We start from the raw sequence: 24,215 nt of genomic DNA on the forward strand, positions 1-24,215 counted from the left end.
GGAAGGCAGGAAAGTGCGCAGAGTTGAGGAGGGCTCTGGCTTAGGCAAGTCCTCATGCCCTGCTCAGTCAGTGTTACTCGGCTCACTCAGGCCACCTGGAAGTGTGCTGCTATTGTCCAATTTGGCTGCAGCTGCGCTGGCTTCCAGTCTAGGACCTGGAAGAGTCCCAATACCTTGAGGTCCCTGTGGGCAGGACTGCATCTGAACTCTCTCACCTGGTCCGTGGTGGGGTTCGTGCACTTCTGGGCTGCGGTGGGGGGGGTTGCCTTGAGTTCAGATGTGGGCCTGCTGCAGGGTAGCTTGTGTTGCCAGAGCAAGGGAGCGGCAGGGGAGAGGGAGGGGAGGGTTGGAGTGAGATCCACAGACACACAGGGAGAGAGAGACGAGCCAGCAAGACCCAGCTCCTGAAACCTGACTTGGACTTTGCAGATCCCATCACTAGGTCAGGCCTCACTCATGGGGAGGGGATTAGGTGGTTCCCCCTTACCTCCCATCCTGGGAGCCTGCAGGGTGCCCATAGGCTGTGTCCGCTGTGTCCTCTGGACTTGCCCTGTCCTTGGTGCTGGAGGCCCTGGTCCTGTGGCTCTGCATTTGAGGGAGGGTCTACATGGGACCCATGGGGTGGAATGAGGGCCAGGTCCCACTGCAGGTCCCCCCTGAAACGTGAGGTGTTGAGCAGCGCTTGGCATTCTGTGGTATGATTTGCAGTGTTGAGGTTTCCTCTCCGTGGCTGTTGTGTGTATCCATCAGGGAGCCAGGGAGTCTCCTGTGTGGCCCCGTGGGTGCTGTCATTCCTGGGAGTTGGTGTCTCTGTTGGCCTCTGTGGAAGGACTCCACTGCCCTCTTCCACACCCATCACTGCTGGTAGCACTGTGTCTGCCTCCTGCCGACACTCCCAGCAGCACTCCATGCCCCCTCGGCCCAGACGTGCTTCTGATACTGTGGTTGGGTGCCGGCCACCGCTGCGTGTGCAAAGGGGCCCCTGGAAGGAGTATCACTGGGGGCAAGGTCGGTAGAGGAGGGCGGTCCCTCTCTCAAGGCCCTTGTAGCTTCCTTCAGGTGCCCCATGTTTTGTGTGACTGTCCCTGAGGAGATCTGTGTGTAGGTTTCTCTTTCTCTGCTGGCTTTTCCACGTTTCCATGTCCTCATTGACTCTCCATCCGTTCATTGGCCCCGTTTGGGTGCTTTCATGCTTCTGTCTTTGAATGACTAGCCTACTGCCTCTTCTAGGAGGTAAAGTTCTGTTGGAGCGTCTTGCCATTTGTTTGAGACTTAACAGTGGCTGCTTGGGTGCCACTCAGCCCTTCCCAGCCTCCCTGCCGGGCTGGGGGACCGCTTTGATCTGGACTTGCCATGGGGGTTGTCTGCCCAGGCCTCTGTCTGGCCTTAAGGGGCTTCTGTTCCCCCGCAGGGACTTGTATTCCGTGGTAGGTAACCTGTTTGGAAGTAGAAAGTGTGCAGAGGCAGTGGGAAGCATGGGGCCTGCCCATGGAGGAGGGCAGTGAGGCAGCCCTGGCCTCCCCTCCCACCGGGAGCTGTGCCCTGCTGCCCTGTCACAGGCTTCATCTCCAACAGGCCCTGAGCTCTGGGGCTCTGTCCTGCTGGGGGTCATTTCCAACGGGCCCTGAGCTCTGGGGCTCTGTCCTGCTTGTCATGCGGGTGCCCAGAGGGAGTCTGTCTCATGGGGTGTGTTTCAGGGAGAGGATGGGGGTAGGGGGCGATGATGTGGTGGGTGGAGGGGGAGGAGATCCAGGGTGGGCGGCAGGATGAGGCAGGGCCTTGCTGTGGCCCTCACGCCTTGTGGGGGGTAGAGGGCGCTTGGAGGGCCATGGGTGGCCTTTCTGAAACCTGGAGCCTGGTGACTTCTGCTCATTCTGTGAATCATCTAAAGTGGTCTTAATCCCCTTTCTGTCTGCCCTTGCAGTTGGCTCAGCTCTCTAGGCGGCATGGTGACTTTCTGTGGGAGCGGGATCCTCGTTGCCCACATGAGAACATAGCAGCTGGTTTTGTTTTCATGTAGCACAAACATGAAAGGATGAATGCCATGTTTGTAAGAAAAACGGTTAGTTGTGGCACACGAGTGCTTCTGCTTTTGGTTTATGTGTTAACACAAATTTAGCATTTTGGTGTTTTTCTTACTGGAGGGTAGGTTTGCATTTTGAGTATAAAGACTCTGTCCTCACGCTTCTGCTGCTGTGTGACACCCGGTGCTGTCGTGGGCCACTGTACCTGCTGCTGCAGGGGAGGGGTGCAGCCCTCGTGGGCTGTGCACCTCCAGATGAAGTAGACCTGCACAGCCTGCTGCACTCAAGTGTGTCTCTCCACAGAGAGCGGAATTGGGGGATACGAGCTGGGTGGGGCCTGGGCTTCGTGTGGAAACTGTGTTGTACTGTGAGTGTGGGCAGTTGGGCAGGATGAACCAGCACTGGAGCTAGTGTAGGTCATCCGTAAAGGGAAGCCAGTTGGCCTCAAGAGTGTCCTGCTTGGTATCGTAGCTGCCAGGCCTCTGCTGCCTGAGTAGTCAGCGGTGATCCTGCCAGCCGGGTACCACAGGGCTCGCTTACTCCCAGGCCACCGCTCGCTCCTTGTGGACGCACTAATCAGGTGCTGTGTTCTGAGGTCAGGAAACCTAGATACATTACTTTGGTCATGGCTGTTTGTCTTTGATAATTGGCAATGAGTGGTCTTACACCAGGAAATTTGTGCCAAATCTGTGTGCTACTGTTAAAGTTTGTTTCAGAAATATATTGAATGACTTCCCAGTTGATGAAAAGAAGCATTTTTTTCCCCTTAGGTTCTGTAGCAAAACGATTGACCACTGTCGTCATTGCTGTGAAACAAAGGACCCCAAAGCTCAGTGGTTAAAATAATAGTAAATGTTTATTCTCCTGCAGGGTTTCTGTGGGTCAGAATTTGGGAGTGGCTGGGTTGCAGTAGAGACACTGCCCGGCTCTGCAGCCACCAGAAAGTGTGTACCCAAAGCACTGGCCTCCACGGCAGCTGTTCCCACGGGCCTTGTCACCTCTCCTGGTGACCCACAGTGGGACACAGCATACCATCTTGCCATCTCTGTTCCCTCCTCGCCCCTAGGCGAGGACAGGTCTGCCTGATGGTGTAGCGACTTCCTGGAGCCTGACTCCCCAGCCCCAGCAGAGTGCTTGGGGCCCGTGGGCTCCCAGTTCTGTCTCATATGTTGGTCACCATACCCCAGGCTTGGGGTACAAGCTGTTTTCCACATCACCCGTGAACAAGAGCATTAAAAGTAGTGTTTTTGTTTTTCTCATTTTGTTAGTGAAAAACAAGCTCACACCTCTTGTGATTCTGACACATGTTCTGTCTCCAAACAGATCATTTCTGTGTCTGGAAGACTTGCTGTGGGGTAAACTGGTCACCGTCCTGAGTGTGGACAGTGTAGGCGTCCACAGGAGCTGGTTGCCAGCTGCTTAGCTTCTTTCTAGGTCAGATTTGTTGTCCTGTGGTTCTTAGGCTCCGAATTGAAAACCAGGCTTGGGAATAAGACAGGTGTGTCTTTCCTGACCTGGCAGCTCTGGGCAGATGATCCCATCAGAGGCAGTGCATTTCCAGAAATGGCACCTATAGCCTCCAGGCATTGTCGCACCGGGGGGCTGCCAGCATCTGGTGGTGGTGGCCTGTGTGCTGCTGGTCTAACAGTGGAGGGCTAACTGCGCCAGACAGGGTCTTCCCAGCCTGAGATCTGGACTTGTGCTGCTGGGACAGTATGCTCTGGATGTTGCAGCCGCTTTGTGCCTGGCCACTGCCCATCACTGGGCTCTCACGGGACAGAGTGAGGCTGGGCCCTGCCTGCTGCACAGGTGGTGGGTGCACCGCCCATATTAAAATTCCCAGCCCCCTTTTTACACGAGCTCTTTGGGAGTGCAAGAGACAGGAATCTGACCGAGCATGAGCACTCAGGGTTCATGTGAGGGTTTTCCTGGTATCACGGAGCAGACCTGATACTTGTGGGGGACCTGTCTCTTGTCCAGTGCTTGTGTGGCTCCTTCATCCTCTGGGCTCTGCAGCTGCCTTCCTTTATGTCTTGTCCGTTGGTTCTCCAGTGGCTCCTCAGCTCTGGGTCCTGACATTGAGACTGGTAGGGACTGGCCTCTTGATCCATTCCCAGACTTTTCCAGAAAAGGTTGTGCTGGTCTCTTCCCACCCAGGCCGCCCATTGGGTGCTACTGCAGGCAGCCCGTGGTGGGGAAGATGTTCCAGGGGGACTTCTGTTCCAGGGAGGACGGGCTGCTCTGACCTATAGCTCGAGTCAGACTGGGTGTTCCTCAGGGGGACTTGGGGCTTCCCAGCTTGGTTCCTGCTTTGGGTTGTGAGGGTTGCTAGGGTTGTGCCACCGCTGTGCCAACCATGAGCGCCATCTCTATGGGACAGGGGTGGCAGCATTCTTGGCATTCCAGTGAACGGCCAGTGAGCGCCAGAGCAGCACGTGCAGTGGCACCAGGTCAGGGCAGATGCTGGGTCCCACGAGTCCTACCGGGGTAGACTCGTGAGGGCAGTGGCAGGCCCTGTTCTCATCGGGTCTTTGTCCAGCGTCCACTCATGCATCTGCTCTGGTGTGAAGGATTGTGGACAGGGCCTTCAGGGCCACATCTATGGGATTGAGGAGCCCTTGGGGCTGTGGGAAGGAGGAGCTGGCAGTGCCGGTGATGTGCCGGGGAGGGGGTGTCTGGGGCTGTCTGACAGGTGTTGCTGTCATTGTGGGGGCACTGAGGCACTCTCCTGCTATAGCTAGGTCCTTGCTTCAAGGTACTTGGTGTCTTGTGGCTCTGGGGCACTTGGAGCCTGTTTGTTGGGACCAGCCTGTTTTGGGCTCCATCGGCAAGTGGAAAGTCTTCCTCACCCACTTCCTGGCCAGTCATCTTCTAATCCAGCCAGGCCTCAATCTGCCATTGTCCTCCTGGGCACACACACTTGGTCCCTTGGTTTCTGTGGGAAGTTGGGGTTTTGGAGAGTCCAGGAAGCTTTGCTGGGCTCCAAGGCTGTGCAGGTGGTCCCTCACATGTGTAGGCCTGACTTCCATCTCAGGTAGAGTCAGTGAGTTGGGATATATGCTCTTGGTTTCTTGTGTGGATGATGCATTTAGTTTGTTCACTGTGCATCCAGTAGAGACCGTAAACCCACCCCTGGGATGCCGCGGGGCCTGAGGTGGGCTTCAAGCCATGGCCCCTGGAGCCTCAGGCTGTGGCCCCTGGGGACTGCATTTGCTCAGGGTGGGAAGGTGATGGGGCTTCGGATACCCTGGCTTCCTGGAGGAGCAAGATGATGCTGGAAGCTGGGCTTAGATCTGCTTACAGGCTGGCCTGTGCTCACACATCCCATGAGGAACCTCCAGCACACAGACGTGAGCTTCTGTGAATGCATGGTTCCTGTGGGTGGACATAGGTGTGAGTCCCTGAGCAACTAGGCATTCTGGGGTGGGGGGATGCTCTCACCAGGCCAGAAATTCCACTGCGCTGGCTGCTGGTGGTCAGAAGCCTGAGCAGGAGGGAGAAGAGACTTGTCTCTTGAGATTAACTGACCTGTGTTGTGGTTTGTGTGCATGTGTGTACTTAGGTACTTGCGTGTTCATGTGTGGGTGTTGATGCCTCTGTATGGATGTGTGTGTACACCTGTGTATGTGTACACGTGTATGAGCTGGTGTAAGTAGTGCATGTGGCAAGGCAGGTGTTAGGAGGCTTGGTTTCCCAGGCACCCCCCCATCCCCAGCAGAGCTGCCTGTGTTGATTCAGTGAGGCATGCAGACGCCCTCTGTTGATGCCTGGTGGGGATGGAGGAGCTCTTGGCTCTGAACTCAAGGATGCTGGCATCACAATAGGCACTAACAGTGCAGGTGCCCACAACTAACTTATGCAAGTCTCCATTTTTCCAGTGGAAAATCTAGAAGAGACAAAAGCAGAAAGCACGTCAGCAATCATTCCTAGACCTGGACATGACCACTTGTAGTGTCCTAGGTGGTCCTGCAGACTCTCCCTGTGCATTGTGTGCCATGGGTTGTGACCTTATTTCCCTGGTGCCCCCAGTGTGCTCGTGCTGTCAGCAGGCACCGCTATATGGGTGTGGCCTGGCATCTGCACGTGGTTGCCCCACTCATGAGATGGGGCGCCCAGGGTGTCAGGTACCCCTGCCATCCTGCTGTGTCCCCTGTTGTGCATACGCCCAGTTTCAGGAGGAACTGCTATGTCCAAGGGCTGTGAGCATGCCCTCTTCTCAGGTCAATCACTAGTCTGCTTTCAAGATGGTTGGATGAATTTTCATGCTTACCCAAGATGTGCCCCTGCTGCTCTCAGGCTTGCCATGTAATATGTACGTTGATCTAACAGACAAAAGCTGTTTGACTTATGGGTCAAGGGCTTACTTTCAAAGGCTGAAGTCTTCACGTGATCTTTTTTCACGCTGAGTGTCCAGTTAGAGAGCTCAGCACTGGGGAGGCCCTGCACTCCCTGCACAGCTTCCTGCACTTGTTTGCATCACCACGGCCATGTGGTCTTTCATGCTTTATTATACACGCCGCTCAGACAGGCTGGCTTGTCCTCCCAGATGTCCTATTTATTGTTGTTGTTGCTTTCCGCAGGCCGGTCTAATTGAAGCCAACGGAGAACTCAAGGTCTTCATAGACCAGAATCTTAGTCCTGGAAAAGGTAAGGCGCCTCTTTCTGAAATGCCATTCTGTTTTTGTTTTTAAAAGATTTTATTTATTCATGATAGAGAGAAAGAGAAGCAGAGACACAGGCAGAGGGAGAAGCAGGCTTCATGCCGGGAGCCTCACATGGGACTCGATCCTGGGACTCCAGGATTGTGCCCTGGGCCAAAGGCACAGGCGCTAAACCACTGAGCCACCCAGGGATCCCCAACGCCATTCTGTTGTACGAGTGTTCCATGTGGTGTATGTGTGAGTTTCTTTGGTGCAAGAGTCCTGCTTTGAGGGTGCCTGGGCCCCCCAATGAAGTCAGCCAGACACTACCTGCAGGCACACATCTGTGGTACAGTTCATTTTGGTGTGTAAGCCACATACTGTTTGCAGAAATTCGGGAATGTGAGATGCCGAGAACCCAGGTCACATGGTTTCCTCCACCTCATGGCTCTTCAGGTGTCTGGTCTGGACGCGGGCCCCAACCAGAACAGACTCAGATGCAAGGCTTGTGGTGCATACCTCATGTGCGGATGAGCATCTTCCTTGTCAGGAAGCCGTGTGTGTCTGTTCAGTGGCTCATTGGAGTTGAGGGGTGAGCATGGGGGTGGATTGGTCAAAGCCACTTTTCCCAAGGGCCCCATGGTTCCCCTCGTAGTGACCATGTCAGAGTGTGCTAGTTGTCTCCTTGGGTAGGCTAGCTGTGGAAGTGTTGCATCAGAGGAGATGCTCCTTCCAGCGTGGATGTGTGAGACTATGGAGCTCATAGTGGCTGGGTCACTTCACTGCCTCTTCTCTCTCCACACCAGCCAGGCTGAGGCCTGCACAAGTGACCTCTTGGGTCCCGCTGTAGCTTCAGGGGAGTTTGAGCTGGGTGTTGTGTCCTAGCCCCTTCCTGTCTGTCTGCTGTGGCAAGTGGGATGGCAGCCCAGCCACTCCTGCCCCATGGGGCCCTTGCCTGTGTGGCTCAGCAGGCCAATGTGGTTTGGGGCGGTGGGCTCATGCTCCGTCCCCTCTGTTGCTTTGGGATGTCACCTTCAGATGCCCATGGAGGCTCTCTTGCCCTTCAGGGCCCTTGGCCTGCACCCTGTCCAGGCTCGGCTGGTGCGCTTCCTTATCCTGCTTGCTGCTGTCATGCAGGACAGGCTGTGGGCCGTGGGCCTCCACTTGCTCTCCTGATTTCTCTGCTTTTGTGAAGGCCATAGGCAGAGTCCTGCTTCTTTGTGGATCCCTTGCTCTTCAGCTTCCTGCGCAGGGTTGGAGAGTCCGCCAAGGGGCTCGGTGTGTGGCTTTCACTGTCCGTAGATTGCATGAGTGAGAGACACTGTAGTGTAATTACCAGGACACTTAGCATTTCAGGAGTTGTAGGCATGACATGTTTTGTCAAAATGATGAAGCAGAAATAACCATGAAAAAAACCCCACAAACTTTGTTCCTTTGGAAATGATGGAAATCTTTCATTCTGGTGTTTACATTGAATTCTTCACTGTTAGGATACTCTGAGAGCCTTGCTTGTTATCACAGGCTGCTTGTCCCCTTTTCCTGCTTATGAATAGCTGTGTCCTGCAGAGTTTGATGGTGAGGCAGAGGCTTGAGAGGCACCAGAAAACAGCTCCTTGAGTCCACGAGGCAACATTCTGGTGTCAGTTGCCTGCTAACTGACAAGTGCTAAAGTACTTGGTGTCTCCTTAGTGTGATCTGGCCCCCCTGCAGCCCCCTGTGCGCCCTGCAGCAGGTTCTGTGTTCTGCCCCTCGAGGTTCTCCTGGCTTCTGCCTCTGCGTCTGTGCCCCTCCAGGACCAGTACGCCTCTCAGGTGCTCGGGTTCCTCGTGGGGCTCCTGCCCCACACCATCTCTGCGACCTGCTGCCCGTGCAGGCTTCTCATGCACTTCCACAGAAGTTGTTTTAATACAGAGCTGTTTGTGGGGCCGGGCTGCTAGGTGCTGGTCTGGCCCTGAGGGAGTGGGACCAGGTGCCTGAATGCCGCCTTCTGGTGCACAGGCTCTATCCCGTATCATCTGCCCGTCGAGAGTTTCTACCTGCAGCCTCCTTTGCTTTGGGCTCAGAGATTTTGAGGTTAATTTTAGGCAACAGACTAAAGCAGCTGCTGACTTGAGCTGTTCACTTTGGGTCATTCATTGGTGTTTCATTTGGTTGAGGAGACTTTGGGTGCTGCATCATGTTGTCTTTTTTTTTTTTTTAGATTTTATTTACGTGTTCATGAGAGACACGGAGAGAGAGGCAGAGACACAGGCAGAGGGAGAAGCAGGTTCTGTGTAGGGAGCCCGATGTAGACTCGATCCCTGGACTCTGGGATCATGCCCTAGGCCAAAGGCAGATGCTCAACCACTGAGCCACCCAGGTGTCCCTGCGCCGTGTTGTCTGATTCAGTGGTCACTGCAGGCACTTCCCGAGGACATTTGGCACAAGCTCAGCGTGGGTCACGGTGAGTGAGGCCAGACCCTGTGCACCAGCCTTTCCAGGAGCCCGGAGTCATCATGGCCAGTGGTGTGTGCCAGAGAGTGGGTCTCTGTGGGGTGACTGTGAGGGGCAGGAGCTGGCTTTCACTGTAGCTGTTCAACTGTGGGGTGGGGAGTAGTCACAAAGAGGGCTGTGGCCCGGGCCCAGTGCGGGTTGGGCATTGCAGGGCAGGGGCTAGTCTCACTGTACCCTGTGTGCTGTGCCTACCAGGCCAGTTTGCTCCAACTTTCCAGTCTACCCACTGAGAATTTGGGAACAGGCCAGTACCTGAATCACACTGCACCCTGGGGACCCTTTTGCCCCCAGCTGGTACTGATGAGGCCTCCCCTGCCTGCTCCTGCCCAGGCTCTGGCCAGGATGCCCCTCACACTGGGTTCCCACACGCTCCCATGCAGGCTTTGCAGCTCTTGCCGTGTTGGTTGGGTCCTGACGGCAACTCAGCTCACCATCTTGGCCTTCAGTGCTGCCCATGACTCTCTTCTGCCTGTGTCTTTTTGCTGCTGTGTGGGGCCCATTTCCAGATCCCAGTGTGCACAGGCTTCTCCAGAGGCAGAGCCTGTGGGAGGCATGCTGTGCATGTGAGAGAGGCTTGTTTCATGGAGTTGTCCCAGTTGATGAGGTGGTTGGCAGGTCTGAAATCTGCAGGCTGGACACAGGCAGGGGCTGGGGCTCTAACCCTAAGGCAGCACTCCTTCCTCCTTGAGGAATCCCAGCTTCTGCTCTGAAAACCTTTGTCGGGTAATTCTGGAGGGTGGTCTCTGTTCCCTGAAGTCGGCTTACTGGTTCCAGAGCAGCCCTGGCTGGCCTGTGAATGGGCAGCTGAGAACGGGCACCTTGGCAACTGGGCTTATCCTGTTAGTCGTCACAGTTGCAAGATTCAGAAAGCTGTTTCCCCCAGAAAAATGCACTGAAGTCACCACATTCTGTACCCCTGGCCCTGAGGGCCGGAGCCCCCGATGCCATTGGAGATGGTGAATCCTATGCGTGACGGCACTGGGTTGCTTCTGGTGTTTTGCCAGTGGTGGTGATGGCGTGTGAACCTTTGCATGCACTTTTGTTCCTGTGTTCTGAGCAGATGCTCAAGACTGGGTACTGGACCACGTGGCTCATGTGCATGGCTGCACCAAACACGTGAATGCCCAGCCCCACATACCCGCAGCAGCCATGTTTTGGGTCCTGGTGGCCCAGTGGGTCTGAGCCCCTCTGCTCCCGGGCCTGCGTGCTGGTTGGGTCTGTCCAGGTGCTTTGCTGGCCCAGTTTCTTGCTGGTGTTCCTGCCTGGTTCTCTTCTTCAGCCATCCAGCTGCTGCTTTGGGGTTCAGGCCGTTGTCCCCTGCCACGCGGGCACCCTCTGCTCCCGATGTGCCTGCTGCCTGCCTGCCCTCTGCACACAGCCAGCCTTCTTCCTCTCACCCAATCTCTGTTCGCCCATCAGCCTTACTCACACCCCTTTGGCAAAGTTCTTATTTATCAAACATGCTCACTGCAGAAACTGCAAGGGTACTTCAGAATTCCGTTAAAAATGTAAAGGTACATGTATGTGTGTATTCACTATTCTGTACACACTCTCCGATGGTGGCATACAGGTGTGTCCTGTTGGCGTGTGCTTGTCCTGTCCCCGTGGTTGTGTGACTTAACACTTGTCTGTCGCTGGGCCATTCCTGGAGTTCCTAGTGCTGCCCATTTTCGTCTGGTGCCTTCTTGGTGGAGAGTTGTAAGGCATGTTGACTGTTGACAGAGACCCATCCTTTCCCCGAACAGCTCTGTGCCTGTGTGCACTCCGTGTGTGTGTGGGGGGGGGGGGCGGCAGATGCATGTCTGGGTGGTGACAGACACCTCCCGCTTCTGCATCAGTGTTGTGTCTCCCCTTGGAAGGGTTCTAAGGCAGGGGAGGTGAGATTTCAGTGGTGTCGTGTGGCTGAAAGCCTGGTGTTGCTGTGTGATTCTAGAGACATGGACACTGTTCCCTCCCAGAGGCGCATGCCCCTGCACACATGGTGGGTCAGTCCAGGCTGATATTCATGCGGCGGTTGGGAAAGGACCCTGTGCAGGAGGAAATGGCAGAACTCACTCGGCCTCCCGGGGCATGTGCCACAGAGGCCCCAACTTATCTCCTCCCAGCTGTGTGAACCCAGGGGACACCTAAAGCCTAGATGACGTCCCAACCTCTGAACCCTGCTGCTGGGCTTGCTATGACTGCCACGGTGCAAAAGAGACAGGTGCTGCACAAATAAGCAGTGAGGGCGTCGTCCACCTGCCACTGTCCGAGCCAGTGTCCTGAGAGTCCTGAGATGCAGTGCCCCTCAGACCAGGGCGGGAGGCGGCCCCTGCAGAGCCCGTTTCCCCCTTCAGGGTGCTCGGCTGGGGAGCAGTGAGCACGTGGGGTGGCGTGGCTGTCGTGATGGTCCCCAAGTGAGCTCATCCTGAGAAGGACACCATTGGTGGTGATCCAGTGCCCACTGTCTGGGGTAGCACCTGCCATCGCCTGGGGCAGAGCTTCTCTGGCACCAGTTCTAATGGCCCTTTCAGCCACATCAGTGCACAGTGTCTGGTGTGGTGGGCAGGATAGGAAGTTCTCAGAACTTAAAAATGGTTAAAATTATGTCCAAGAAAATATTAAACCCTATAATTTCATCATTTAAGATATCTTAAAACCTATAGATATTAATGGATTGTGATTATTATAATATTACATAGTATTTTTAGGATCCTTTTTCTGTTACAGTTAGAGCAGTTCAGATCACGTATGTTCCTAGTGCATTTTCTTGCTAGGAAAGGAATCCTCCATTTCATGATGTTATATTTGAAAATACTGTGCATATTTCCCTAAATAAAAGTCTTTAAGTCCAGTTCACAGTCTTCTAGTGAGTAGATCTCTAGGCCGGTGTTGTGACTAAACTGGTTCCCGTCCCCCATGTGAGTGGGTTGAGTGTGTGGTGGTCCTTGTCAGAAGAGGATGTTAAACAATTCTAATTTCTGTGATCAGATTAAACCAGAAATGAAATTCCATCCTTGAGATTGACAGAAAGGGACATGTCTTCCTGAGTCAGCAGTTGACAGGAACTTGGGAGATGGACACTTGCTGGGGGGGCGTGTGTGTGTGTGTTTGAGTGTGTGTGCATGGATGTGCTGGGCCAAAGCCCAAAATGCAGATGGTCACCTGGAGCACACGTTCCCTTTGGTGCACCTGCCCTTGGGAGACTCAGCAGGAGGAGGCCTGCCCAACATTAACTACTGCATTTAGGAGCATCTGTGCATCCTCACAGCCAGCCTGGTAGCACAGAGTAGTGGCTCAGCACCGCAGGAAAACCCGCTAGATCTGTCAGGATGGTCCCAGCAACGGGGTGAGCGCAGATGCAAGAAGATGTGATACAAGTCAGCTTTCTTTGAGATTTCAAAGGCCCACATGAGTAATGCTTGTATTTTCTTGGATTCACAGGCACAGATGGTGCGTCCTCCAAGCCCTCTGGCTGCAGCTGGGGATAGGGCGGGTCTGCGGGCGGGAAGCTTACCTCTGCTTTTCAGGCCTCTTCAGCAAATAGGGTAAAATGGTCATAGTTAAATCTAGGTTTTGTGGGAGCAGGACTTCCTCAGAGCAATTCTTTGTATTGAAGTTTCTCTCAACAAAACGAGGAAGAGCCCCTGGTGGAAAGGACAGCTGCTACCACTGTCCAGGAAAGGGCTCTGGGTACACATCTGCCTCTCTGCTCCCCCTTGCTCCCTGAGATCCCTGGGGCTCTAAGCATGTTATTTTACAGAAGGACCTTCCTGTGGTTCTGGGTGGTTTGTGTTGCCTTCTATGGATGGGAGCACTTGCATCTGGACCTGCAGGTCTAGCCCGAGACAAGCGGCTGCGCCCAGTGCAGCAGTCCTGTGTTCTGTCTTCATTTACGTGACGCGCAAAGTAAGCGCTGAGACGTGTCCTAAGAACCGCCTGATGTTGGCAGTGTGTCATTTGCAGATTGAAAAAAACCCATTTTTATCTTTTTTAATGAATCAATCCAGTATTCCTAGAAACCTAGGAATAATAGGTTAAAGCTAATCTATACATGAATCTGAAAAGTGATAGGTTTGTATGTTTTAAATCTCTCTATACAAAGTAGAATAATTTTGCTTTTTGTCTTTTAAAACATTTTGCATACCTAAAACAATTGTTAAAAATTTGTTTTTGCTACGATATAGATCTCTGTGTTTATTTATTTTTTTAATTTTTATTTATTTATGATAGTCACAGAGAGAGAGAGAGAGAGAGAGAGAGAGAGAGGCGCAGAGACATAGGCAGAGGGAGAAGCAGGCTCCATGTACCAGGAGCCCGACGTGGGCCTCGATCCTGGGTCTCCAGGATCGCTCCCTGGACCAAAGGCAGGCGCCAAACCGCTGCGCCACCCAGGGATCCCAGATCTCTGTGTTTAAAGGAAAATAAAAACAAGGCATATATTTACAGAAAATAAATATCTATTGGTGTTGGTTGGTAAAAATACTAATATTTAGCCAGTTGGTTTGGTCAACTTGTGCTGTTCAGAAATTATTTGGTTTTTGTGTGCGGCTCTAGGATTCACTGTTTAGCGGTCTGTTCTTTAAAATGCATGGACTTTTAAAGGGCACAAAAAATGAACCTTCAGGCTGGGCTAGATGGCCTCGTGAAGTGAAGGAAATGCCATGTGCTGCTGCCTGGCGTGAGCCACCACCCTACCCCCCATCCCCCTGCAGGTCCCCCCATCCTCCTGCAGATCCCCCCTTTCTCTTCCCCATCCCCGGCCGGTCCCTCCTTCTTCCCATCCCCCTCTCAGGATCCTGTTCTCCCCTGCGGTGGCAGCCACAGGAGGCCAGTCTGCTCCAGGAGCCAGCATGGTTCCTCCTCTCCCCATAGGGTAGTGACCCAGTGACCAGGAGAGGGGGAGTTGGTCTGCTTCTTCCTGGGGGTGCTCTGGCCCTTCTCCATAGGACGTGGACCAAGCACACTCTGAGGGTCTCCACCCTCTAACTATTTTCCCGGGCATCACTGTCTCTTGTACGCACTCCCTTTATTTATTTCCTCTCTGTCTTCTCATGCCGTCAGGGCAAGGGCTTCATTTTTATGTTTTGAATTTTTATCATTTCTACTTCTTTTGATTTTATTATTTAATATATAAGATTTTTTTTAAAGTTTTTATTTATTTATTCATGAGAGAAACAGAGAGAGAGGCAGAGACCTAGGCAGAGGGAGAGGCTGGCTCCTTGCAAGGAGCCTGATGTGGGACTCGATCCCGGATTCCTAGATCACGCCCTGAGCCAGAGGCAGACACTCACCGCTGAGCCACCCAGGCATCCCAAGATAACATGTTTTATCATTTTTATTCACGCTTGTATCCCTAGCACCAAGGACAGAGCCAGGCACACAGAACTCTAATGCTTGGAATGAGTGTTTCTGTTCATCGTGTATCCTTCCCCTTTGCTTTGTGATGAGGTCATCTGCGTGTTCAAAGAGGGGGCATCTTCGTCACCAGGCATTTCTTTCTTTTCTTCTTTTTTTTTTTTAAAGATTTTATTTATTCATTTATGAGAGACACAGAGAGAAAGGGGCAGAGACACATGCAGAGGGAAAAGCAGGCTCCCTGCGGGGAGCCTGATGCAGGACTTGATCCTGGGACTCTGGGATCTCGCCCTGAGCTACCCAGGTGCCCCGATTGTTCAATTTCTAAACTAGTTTTGCACACAGAGAAATGCTAGAACATAAGTTGCCTCTAATTGTCACAATTGTAGTCTTTAAAGAGCTGGTATCCTCAGATCCCTGGGGGGGTCCCTGCAGAACAGTCTATACGTGAGCAGGCAACTCCACAGGGACTTGGGGCAGGTTGGTGATGTGCTTGCGGCCCCTGAGCTCTGCCTCCTGACATGAAAGCACCCAGGAGGGGCTGGTTGGGTGGGAGAGCAGGTGGTCGTGTCCATGCAGGTGCTGTGAGGTGTGAGTTAAACTTAGAAGGATTTGCAACTGACCCACAGACCTAAGGTGGGTAAAGTAGGGACCTCTCATCAGAAGCCTCATCATCCTGAAGCTGTCATGTTTAGCCTTAATCCCCAGAATGGAACTAACCTGTTACCTCCTTACATTGTAGGTGTGGTGTCCTTGGTAGCTGTCCACCCCTCTGCAGTGAACACGCTGGGGAAGCAGCTGTTGCCAAAAACATTCGGACAGTCCAATGTCAACATTGCACAGCAAGTGGTAAGGGGCCCTGGGGAGGCGGGCTTGCATATTCTGGATGGTGGCCTCTTAGGCTATGGTGCGGAGGTCGGGGTGTGAGGTTTGCCTTCTGCTGTTCCCTCTCGAATGCTCACTGTGCTGGGATAGTGCCAGATTTCGGGGTGCCAGTGTGCACTCCCCTGGACCAGGCCTGCCTGCAGGTGTGACTGGACAGTGGGGCCTGGCTCAGGCCCGGCAGCTTCCTGGCCTGTGCCGTGTGCCCATGGGTCCCGAGTCTGCCCTGGGGAAGCCGTGTTGAGTTGTGTGTGGGTGGCAGCACCCAGCCTTGACCCTCCTTAGGGTGGACACTCCTTGCCTGGGATGGGGTCCCTGTGGAGCACACAGTGAGTGGGCTTAGGGCTCTGTAGGCTGTCAGGGTACTGGGACAGGTGTGTCCCTGACTGCCCCACCTGATAAAAGGGGGCAGAGGTGGGTCTGCTCTCCTCAGCCCGTGCTGGGCGCCCCTGTGTATTGATCACCTGTGGGATTCAGTGGGCCCTTCTTGACGGATCTCAGTCAGATTGAAGCCTCCCTGACTCCTGGGCCATGTGTAGCATCAAGAGGAGGATGTTGACTGCCCACCTGAGCTTGCTCAGATCTCAGCTCCCGGGTAACTGTGGATGCGTCCCGTCACTTAGCCCCCGTTAGTAGGCGTGACTGCTTTTCTTAGAGAGTTGCTGTGATATTTTGGCTCATCATAGCTTTTAATAAATGTGTTTTTGATATAAGTTAAATATTCTGTTTTGTTTTATTCTGTAACTCATTTTATTTTTAGGTACTGTGTATCGGACATAGCTTGGGAATACCTCCTTAATTGAGAATCCATCTCTTTTTGTGGCTGTAGATAGTAGGGAAGAAAATTAACATGCACATTTGTCTGTTGGTGCCTTAAACTTTATCAGACCTAAAGTTACATCTCTGGTTGGAGCCTGGTGGTTTCGGGATGGAATTAGAGATGGTAACTCCCTTGTGAAGCCCAGCAGGGTGAGCAGCCGAGTACATGTCCGAATGTCTCTCAACTCCATTTGCCAGGCCCTTGAGGACAGAAGGACAGGCGCATTGTGACTGCGGAGCCTCGTCTTCATGTGATGTGAGCATGGCTTGGGCTCATGAGGAGCTTGGGCTGCAGCCCTGCCAGAGTCAGTGCCTGCGGGCACAGTTTGTAGGAGAGGACCAGAGAGAGAACAGCCTTCTGTCATCCAGGGAGGCCGTGTTCACTGTGAACGGTTATTGAGTACTTGCTGTATGCCTGGTCCTCTGACCTTCGTTCTCATTGTGGACCAGATGCGTGAGGAGGTCCAGCATAGGGAGAAGACAAGAGCAAGTGTGCTGGCTGTGGGGGCCTGGACCAGGTGTCAGGTAGCCCTCTGGTGATGCTCCTTCCCGTCCGCGTGGGTGTCGGTGTCCTAAATCCATTCTCCTGAGAATGTAGCCAACCAAGTCTGCGTAGTATACGTCCAGGAAGTGCCACGAGTGACAGGGCTCCGTGTTTTCCCAAACTGGTGGCCCTGGGCCTCGGCAGAAGCATGTTCTCCACAGTGACCCAGGGCCCTTTAAATGCATGTGTTTATTTAAAAGAATCAGAAGGTTCAGGAGGTGTGCCTCCTCTCTGGAATTTGTCTCTGTTGACCTCTTTTTTTTTCAGAAAGCATGCTGTTGATTTCATGGCTTTTGAATGAGTGATCCACAGTTTGGAAAACACTGTGATGAAACTGTGATCATTGGAAAATGATCAAATGTGAATTAAAAGAATGAAATTGAGAACAGGGATCCCTGGGTGGCACAGCAGTTTGGCGCTTGCCTTTGGCCCAGGGCGCGATCCTGGAGACCCGGGATCGAATCCCACGTCAGGCTTCCAGTGCATGGAGCCTGCTTCTCCCACTGCCTATGTCTCTGCCTCTCTCTCTCTATCTCTCTGTGACTATCATAAATAAAAATTAAAAAAATTTAAAAAAAAAAAAAGAAATTGAGAACATTTTTCTTTCTGTGGTTTGTGGGTCATTAGCACTGACAGGTGACCTGACCTAGGACAAAGTGCCCAGTCAGCTATCCCACAGCCATGGCAGGCAGCACACTCATCCTGCTAAGAAGGGGCCCAAGGGATGTCCCCCTGGCTGCCCAGTGGACACAGACCCTAGGGTGCGCCCTGCCCCTGCGAAGGGCTGCCCTAGCACCTGGTGCCTGAGGGTGACTCGTTGGACAGCGGCATAATGGCGCTGGGGCACTCAGCTGTGTAGATACTGGGATGTCAGGTTTCTTTCTTTTTTTTTTTCTTTTTTTTAAATAAATTTATTTTTTATTGGTGTTCAATTTGCCAACATATAGAATAACACCCAGTGCTCATCCCGTCAAGTGCCCCCCTCAGTGCCCGTCACCCAGTCACCCTCACCCCCAGCCCAGCTCCCCTTCCACCACCCCTAGTTCGTTTCCCAGAGTTAGGAGTCTCTCATGTTCTGTCTCCCTTTCTGATATTTCCTACCCATTTCTTCTCCCTTCCCTTCTATTCCCTTTCACTATTTTTTATATTCCCCAAATGAATGAGACCATATAATGTTTGTCCTTCTCCGATTGGGATGTCAGGTTTCTGAACTGTTTCCTGCATCAGCTCTGTGATGTGGGTGGAGACAGGTACAAGATCTTAGAAAACTGGGATTTTTACTTGACTATACACAGCAGTGTGTCTTTCCCCCATGGGAATATTTGCATGTTCACAAGACCGAATTCTGAGTCTTTGTCAAAGACAAAGCAGGCTTTCCCTTTCTTCTGTGAAGAGATGGCATGGGGTGCTCAGACTCAACCACGTGCAGGGCAGGTCATACTGCCATCCCCAGAGCTGCTCTTGCCTGGAGTGTGTCTTTTGCTGCTGGTGCTAACTGCCTCCTTCCACTGCAGTGTTTAGGGTGCCAGGTCCCCCATGAAGCCGCTGTTGGGGTGAGGCTCCCACACACGGGTGGGCTGGTGGGGCACCACAAGGCCTGTTCTGTGATCCCTTTGTTCTGAGAGTTTTCCTCTTTGTGTTTTGGTCTCACTTGGGGAGCCCTGAAAGAGAGGGCTTCATCCTTGTCCGCGTCCCTGAAGGGAAGGGCACGTGAACTAGGGCAAGAGGAACAGTGGGGATGTACCCTGAGGCTCACTCTGTAGGTGCCCCCGCTCTCCACCACCTCCTTGGTGCCTGCTGTTCCGTGGGGCTTGCTGGCGTGGGGGCATTTCCTGCCTCTTCTGGTGAACCTGGGGACACACCTGAGGTCTATGAGGGCACAAGTGCTGATCGATGGCGTCTAACTCAGCAGGGTCAGCTGTCAGGGGCTCACGTGACCATGTTCTCTGAATTTCTTAGCTAATGGAGCTCAGCAGTGGCTGTAGATGATGGGAAATGTAAAATGGCAGGGTCATATGCGGGACATTTCTGATTGTGTTCTGAATTGTCTCTTTTGACTGTAGGTAATTGGTACGCCTCAGAGACCTGCAGCGCCCAACACTATCGTGGTAGGAAGCCCACACACCCCTAACACTCACTTTGTCTCACAGAACCAGCCTTCAGACCCCTCACCTTGGTCTGCCGGGTGAGCACATTGCCTAGAATTATAACCTCCAGCTCTCTGGGCCATGAGGGCTGGCCGTCATGCCCAGAAAAGATGTAGTCAGGGTACACTTTTCCTTGTAAAGGAGAAGTCTGGCTGCAGGGGGCCGCCTCCCTGCGGTTTGGGGGGAGGGGTCTGCACCATGGAGGGTGGCCAACATGCGATCGGAAGAAGATGAGGAAGCTGGCTTCTCAGCACTTTGGTGACTTTGGCACTTTTTCCGTTTTCTGCACTGGAAAGTAGCATCTAGGGAAGAGTGTGCAAATGTGGTGGATCTCACATAGCCTCACCCGCTGTGGCTCTGTAACTGCTGTTCCACGGGTGACACCCACCTGTAGGAGGGTCCCGGCCCACTGTCACCTTGACCCTGTCTTCCAGTAAGCAGCCTAGTGAGGAAATAATTTTACTCGGAGGTCAGCTCTGTGACTTTCCTTAAAAACAAAAACCTTTTGGGAATTATGTCTGTATTGGTTCCAAAGCAAAAACCGTGATTCCCTGAATCACCCAGCAAGGTGTCTGTCCAGAGCCACCCTTCCCTTGACGTGGTGACTTAAAAAGTTGAGACAGTGGCTTTCCCCCAATCTGAAGCACACTGTGGTCTTCAGTGTCGGGTGCCCACTGCCACATGGCTGTCATGGTCTCCACATCGCCTTGGCTCCTGGCCTGCTCAAATTTTCCCTAAAAGTTCTTAAATTTGCAGTAAAACTTGCATAATTCTGTGTCAGTGGACATCTTTTTAAGAAGCAATGTTGGTGTATCAGTACACATCAGATGTGCACTGGCTCCTGCATATCTGATGTGTGTCTACCCTGTTTTTCCTGGGAGCTGATGGAGATGTGAGGCCTGGCCACCTAAAAGTCTGTTTTCTGGCCCCTAAAGAAAGCAAGAGAGCCTTGGCCCCAGGGCTGTGCCCAGTGCACTCTGCAGACGAGCCAGGTCCCCAGGGCCACACCTGGGGTCTCGGCCCATGCCCAGCTTGCTAGCCTGTGGGTGGACATGTGTGTCCCCTGGGGCTGGTGCTGAGGGCACCACTGTTCCTTTGTATTTTTGAAGGAAACGCCACAGGAAAGGGGAGAAGAACGGGAAAGGCCTAAGGCACTTCTCCATGAAGGTGTGCGAGAAGGTGCAGAGGAAGGGGACCACGTCCTACAACGAGGTGGCCGACGAGCTGGTTGCAGAGTTCAGTGCTGCCGATAACCATATCCTACCAAACGAATCCGTGAGTATGTGCTGCATGGCAGGGAGACGCCCTGGCGTCGTACTGCTCACTCTTGTTTTCTCTGAAACTACTTGAGTCACACAAGTTCAGAGAACAACACAAAACAATTTTTTGGATCTTTCGGCAGTATGACACTTTATCATCCCCAGATGGTGTCATGCGTGGGCTCTGGCTCCTGTTGGGTCAGCTCCCTGTAGAGACTCCCTTGGAGTTCTGTGGGGATGCTCTAGGAGCCATCTAGCCACAGCTGGTGTGTTCACAGGGCATAAGGTGGGTTGGTGGTGTGCTTCCCTGCATGTGGTTGAGTGTGGTGTTCAAGTGTTCACCCGTGAGCTGCTCTGGTTTGGAAAACTTATGCTCTATCCTCCCCAGGCTTACGACCAGAAGAACATAAGACGGCGAGTCTATGATGCCTTAAATGTGCTGATGGCCATGAACATCATCTCTAAGGAGAAGAAGGAGATCAAGTGGATTGGTCTGCCCACCAATTCGGCTCAGGAATGTCAGAATTTAGAGGTATGCGGCTAACCACCTGTTTCCCGCTGTGCCCTTGTAGATGTGCCCCCTGTGTAGTGTGTTTGGGGTGGGCATTTCTGGTGTGTGTGCTGGAGGTGCCCACTCAGGGTTTGAAGCTGTGTGTTCCTGGCCTGGACCGGGGGTCGGCTGCTTCCCCAGGCCCCACGCCTGCTCACCAGATGTTGGCATGCCATCCGTCTAGCCTGTCCGTGCTCTGTGGGCACTGGTGAGGAGGTGGCCTGCCTGGCCGCAGTTGGTGATCCCCAGCATAGATAAATTCTGAATCCTGACAGCTGAGGTTTGAGTCTTATAGCTGCTGTGTCCGAAGACACTGCCGTGTCCAGAAGATAAGAGAAGATGGAGTAGAGGGTGTGGTTTTGAGATTAAAGAAACCCCCCTTTGTCCCAGGACATGTGCCACGTGCTATAGGCCATCTGTTTCCATGCTGTTAGTTTGGCAAACAGGCCAGGGAGCATGTCCCTAGGGGGCGCTGCTAGATGCAATGTGATGCCACCATCTTTGTTTTGAAGGTGGAGAGACAGAGGAGACTTGAAAGGATTAAGCAGAAACAGTCTCAGCTTCAGGAGCTCATCCTGCAGGTAAGGGTGCTGCTCTCTGGAGGCAGCTGCTTTGTGTCTGCTGGTCTGGCTCCCTCCTGCTGTGGCATCCCCTGTGCCCTGTGATCCACTGCCACGTCCCGTGCCTGTGCCGCCTTGCATGCAGATGGAGGACTTTTACCAGGGTGTTATCCTAACTGTCCTGTGTTACTGTTCATTTCTTAACCACACCTCGCTTGCAAACCCTGCCCTGGAGTGCATGGCTGGGAAGAAACATAGAATACCTAGGGCTCAGTGCCGTGCAGCCCTGGTGCCTACCTCCTGGGGAAAATCTCCACTTTGAGATCTGAATGCACATTTCACAAGCACCCACTGAGTCGGGCACAGGTGTCCTTGATGTAAACTTTTACAGATGATGGTCTTCCCAGAGAGAATGGATGTATGGGTGAGCTCATGTGCTGCACGCGTGCTGCTTTTCACAGTCTAAATGATGGGAGGGATGCCTTGTGGAAGGTAGCATGTGAAGCTTCCCCAGGGACAGGTATGAAGTGCATTCTGAGTACCAAACCGCAGACCAGGGGTGTGAGATGGTCAGCATGTGTGGTTGGGGGGCGTGTGCCGCCATCCCCATCCCTGTAGGGTCCTGGAGATGCCCATTCAGGGTTGGAAGCAGAAATAACAAACATACCAGGAGCTTGCTGGAGTGGGGGCTGGTCCCTGGATTGAAGCTGTGTGGCACTGGGCCATCCAGCTGGGGCCTACGGTGTGCGAGTCAGCTGCTGTGGAACTGGTGGTTGGCCAAGGAAGGGGACATGGCTTAGCCGTGATTTATTGAGGTGCTCATGGACCCCAAGGGCTGTGAAGCCACAGGCCCTATGGTAAGGTTGGAGGGAGCATGGGGAACCCTGGGGTCCTGGGGGAAGTGCAGTGGGGTCTGAGGATAGGCCTGGTGGCTGATGTCAGGAGATCTTCAAACACAGGAGAAAGCAGAGGGGAGGGGTCAGTGAGAGGCTTGGGATAGCTGTTGGCCCAGTGCCTGCAGACTGCAGCGGAGGGTGTAGTCTAGCCATGCTGGGTGCACTCGGCATGGGGTACCTCGGTCACTCCTCCACCCTAGCCTTTGGTGCAGGGAGTGCTTTGGTGGATGGGATGCAGCTGCAGAGGGCAGTAGGGCAGCACGCGCATGTCTGTCAGCAGTGGTCCCTCTCTTCGGCTCAGTGCCCTGTGATATCCATGGCACACGAGGCTGCTTTAAAATATCCAGTCATTGCCTCTCCTGCCTAGCTGTGAGCCCCAAGTCCCCTCCCAGGCGCTGTGGCCTGGGGCTAGCTGAGGAGGGAGGGGTGCTTCCTGGCTTTCACCTGACCACACGCTGAGTTATGGTGAAGGTGTACGTCACTGCAGAGGTCAGGGCCCACACCCTCAGAGAGAGCCCTGTGCCAGCAGGTCTGCAGATGTTTGCTGCTCCAGGTCCCTATGGGGACATGGCCCTAGGTCCCTATGGGGGCATGGCCCCATGTCTGCCTTCTCGGGACCCATAGGGGCAGGAGGAATGCAACATCCAGCATTGATGCATTTCTTTTAACCATTCCTGGGAGACGTTTTTATCTCAGTGGCCTGAGCATTTGCCTCCGTTCCCCTCGGGCTGTTTGGTGTTCAGGGTGTGCATCCTCTTCTGAGCCCTCAACGGGGCCTGCGTCTCCCCCTGGTTTGCTCTGGCCTCTCACGGGCCTGACCCCTCTTGCTGTCCTGTGGGGTTGGGCAGAGTTGTTGGGACACCTATGGACAAGGTCTTCGATTGATGGCAGCTGGTGTGAGCAGCGTGCTGGTGGCTCATCTTTTTTAGCAAATTGCCTTCAAGAATTTGGTGCAGAGGAACCGCCAGGCGGAGCAGCAGGCCAGCCGGCCGCCGCCCCCCAACTCCGTCATCCACCTGCCCTTCATCATCGTCAATACCAGCAAGAAGACCGTGATCGACTGCAGCATTTCCAATGACAAGTAGGTCCATTGATGAGTGGGCCCCTACCCTGAGGTCCCAGCTGAGCCGGGGAAGGCCACTGTCACACTCAGAAGTAGCATGTTCACTTACTTTTTTTTTAAAGATTTTATTTATTTATTCATAAGAGACACACACACAGAGAGAGAGAGAGAGAGAGAGAGAGAGAGAGAGGCAGAGACACACACAGGCAGAGGGAGAAGCAAGCTTCGTGCAGGGAGCCTGACACGGGACTCAATCCTGGGTCTCCAGAATCACGCCCTGGGCCGAAGGGGATGCTAAACTGCTGAGCCACCCGGGCTGCCCCCACTTACTTCTTTATAGAAGTATCTAATTTGTGATTGTTATATATAGTCTTTCAGTGTAATGAGATGATAGACTTCTTTTTCACATCCCTGGTTTTGTGTTTATCTCTTAAAATGTAAAATCTCTCAGGGCTATTATTAGTGCATCTGTTTAAACCTTGTACAAGCAGTAGCCAGTGTTCAGTTTCAGCATTGGCCTGAGGTGTGGGCAGCTGCCCCACGCTCAGCTCTGTGATGCCTGCTGCTTCTGCGGTGATGGGTTTTGTGGGATGCCAGATGAGAAAAGGTCCTGGGAGGCTGGGCTGAGTGACTCTGCTTGGGGCCCCATGTGTCCCGTGTGCCCCACATGCCTGCACCGTCAGGAATGTGGCATGTGGTTCATTTTCTGGTGGCGACTTTGTCTCTCAGGTTTGAGTATCTGTTCAACTTTGACAACACGTTTGAGATCCATGATGACATAGAAGTGCTAAAGCGCATGGGGATGGCCTGTGGGCTGGAGTCCGGAAGCTGCTCTGCTGAAGACCTGAAGATGGCTAGGAGTTTGGTGCCGAAAGCACTGGAACCCTATGTGACAGGTCAGTCTTGTCCGGTCCCCTTGGTGGCCATGGGGCCAGATCCCAGCTCTGGATGTGTGGCCCGCCTTTGCAGAGGCCAAATCCAGTACTGGGCACCAGGAGTGG

The 24,215-nt window shown here is 53.4% G+C and overlaps 1 protein-coding gene across 2 annotated transcripts in view; it reads left to right on the top strand.

Annotated features, from left to right (window-relative positions):
* Window positions 1–24,215, top strand: part of TFDP1 (transcription factor Dp-1) — a 42,632-nt gene that overhangs the window by 13,264 nt on the left and 5,153 nt on the right. For both annotated transcript variants that reach the window (XM_055335846.1, XM_055335845.1), the window contains exons 3-10: window positions 6,605–6,671; window positions 15,237–15,343; window positions 18,803–18,924; window positions 19,996–20,161; window positions 20,534–20,677; window positions 21,208–21,276; window positions 23,081–23,232; window positions 23,944–24,110. In XM_055335846.1, the coding sequence (XP_055191821.1) occupies window positions 6,605–6,671; window positions 15,237–15,343; window positions 18,803–18,924; window positions 19,996–20,161; window positions 20,534–20,677; window positions 21,208–21,276; window positions 23,081–23,232; window positions 23,944–24,110 (994 nt within the window). The remainder of the gene's footprint in view (window positions 1–6,604; window positions 6,672–15,236; window positions 15,344–18,802; window positions 18,925–19,995; window positions 20,162–20,533; window positions 20,678–21,207; window positions 21,277–23,080; window positions 23,233–23,943; window positions 24,111–24,215) is intronic.

This window comes from Nyctereutes procyonoides, unplaced genomic scaffold (genome assembly GCF_905146905.1).
Source record: "Nyctereutes procyonoides isolate TBG_1078 unplaced genomic scaffold, NYPRO_anot_genome, whole genome shotgun sequence".
Classification (NCBI taxonomy): Eukaryota; Metazoa; Chordata; class Mammalia; order Carnivora; family Canidae; genus Nyctereutes; species Nyctereutes procyonoides.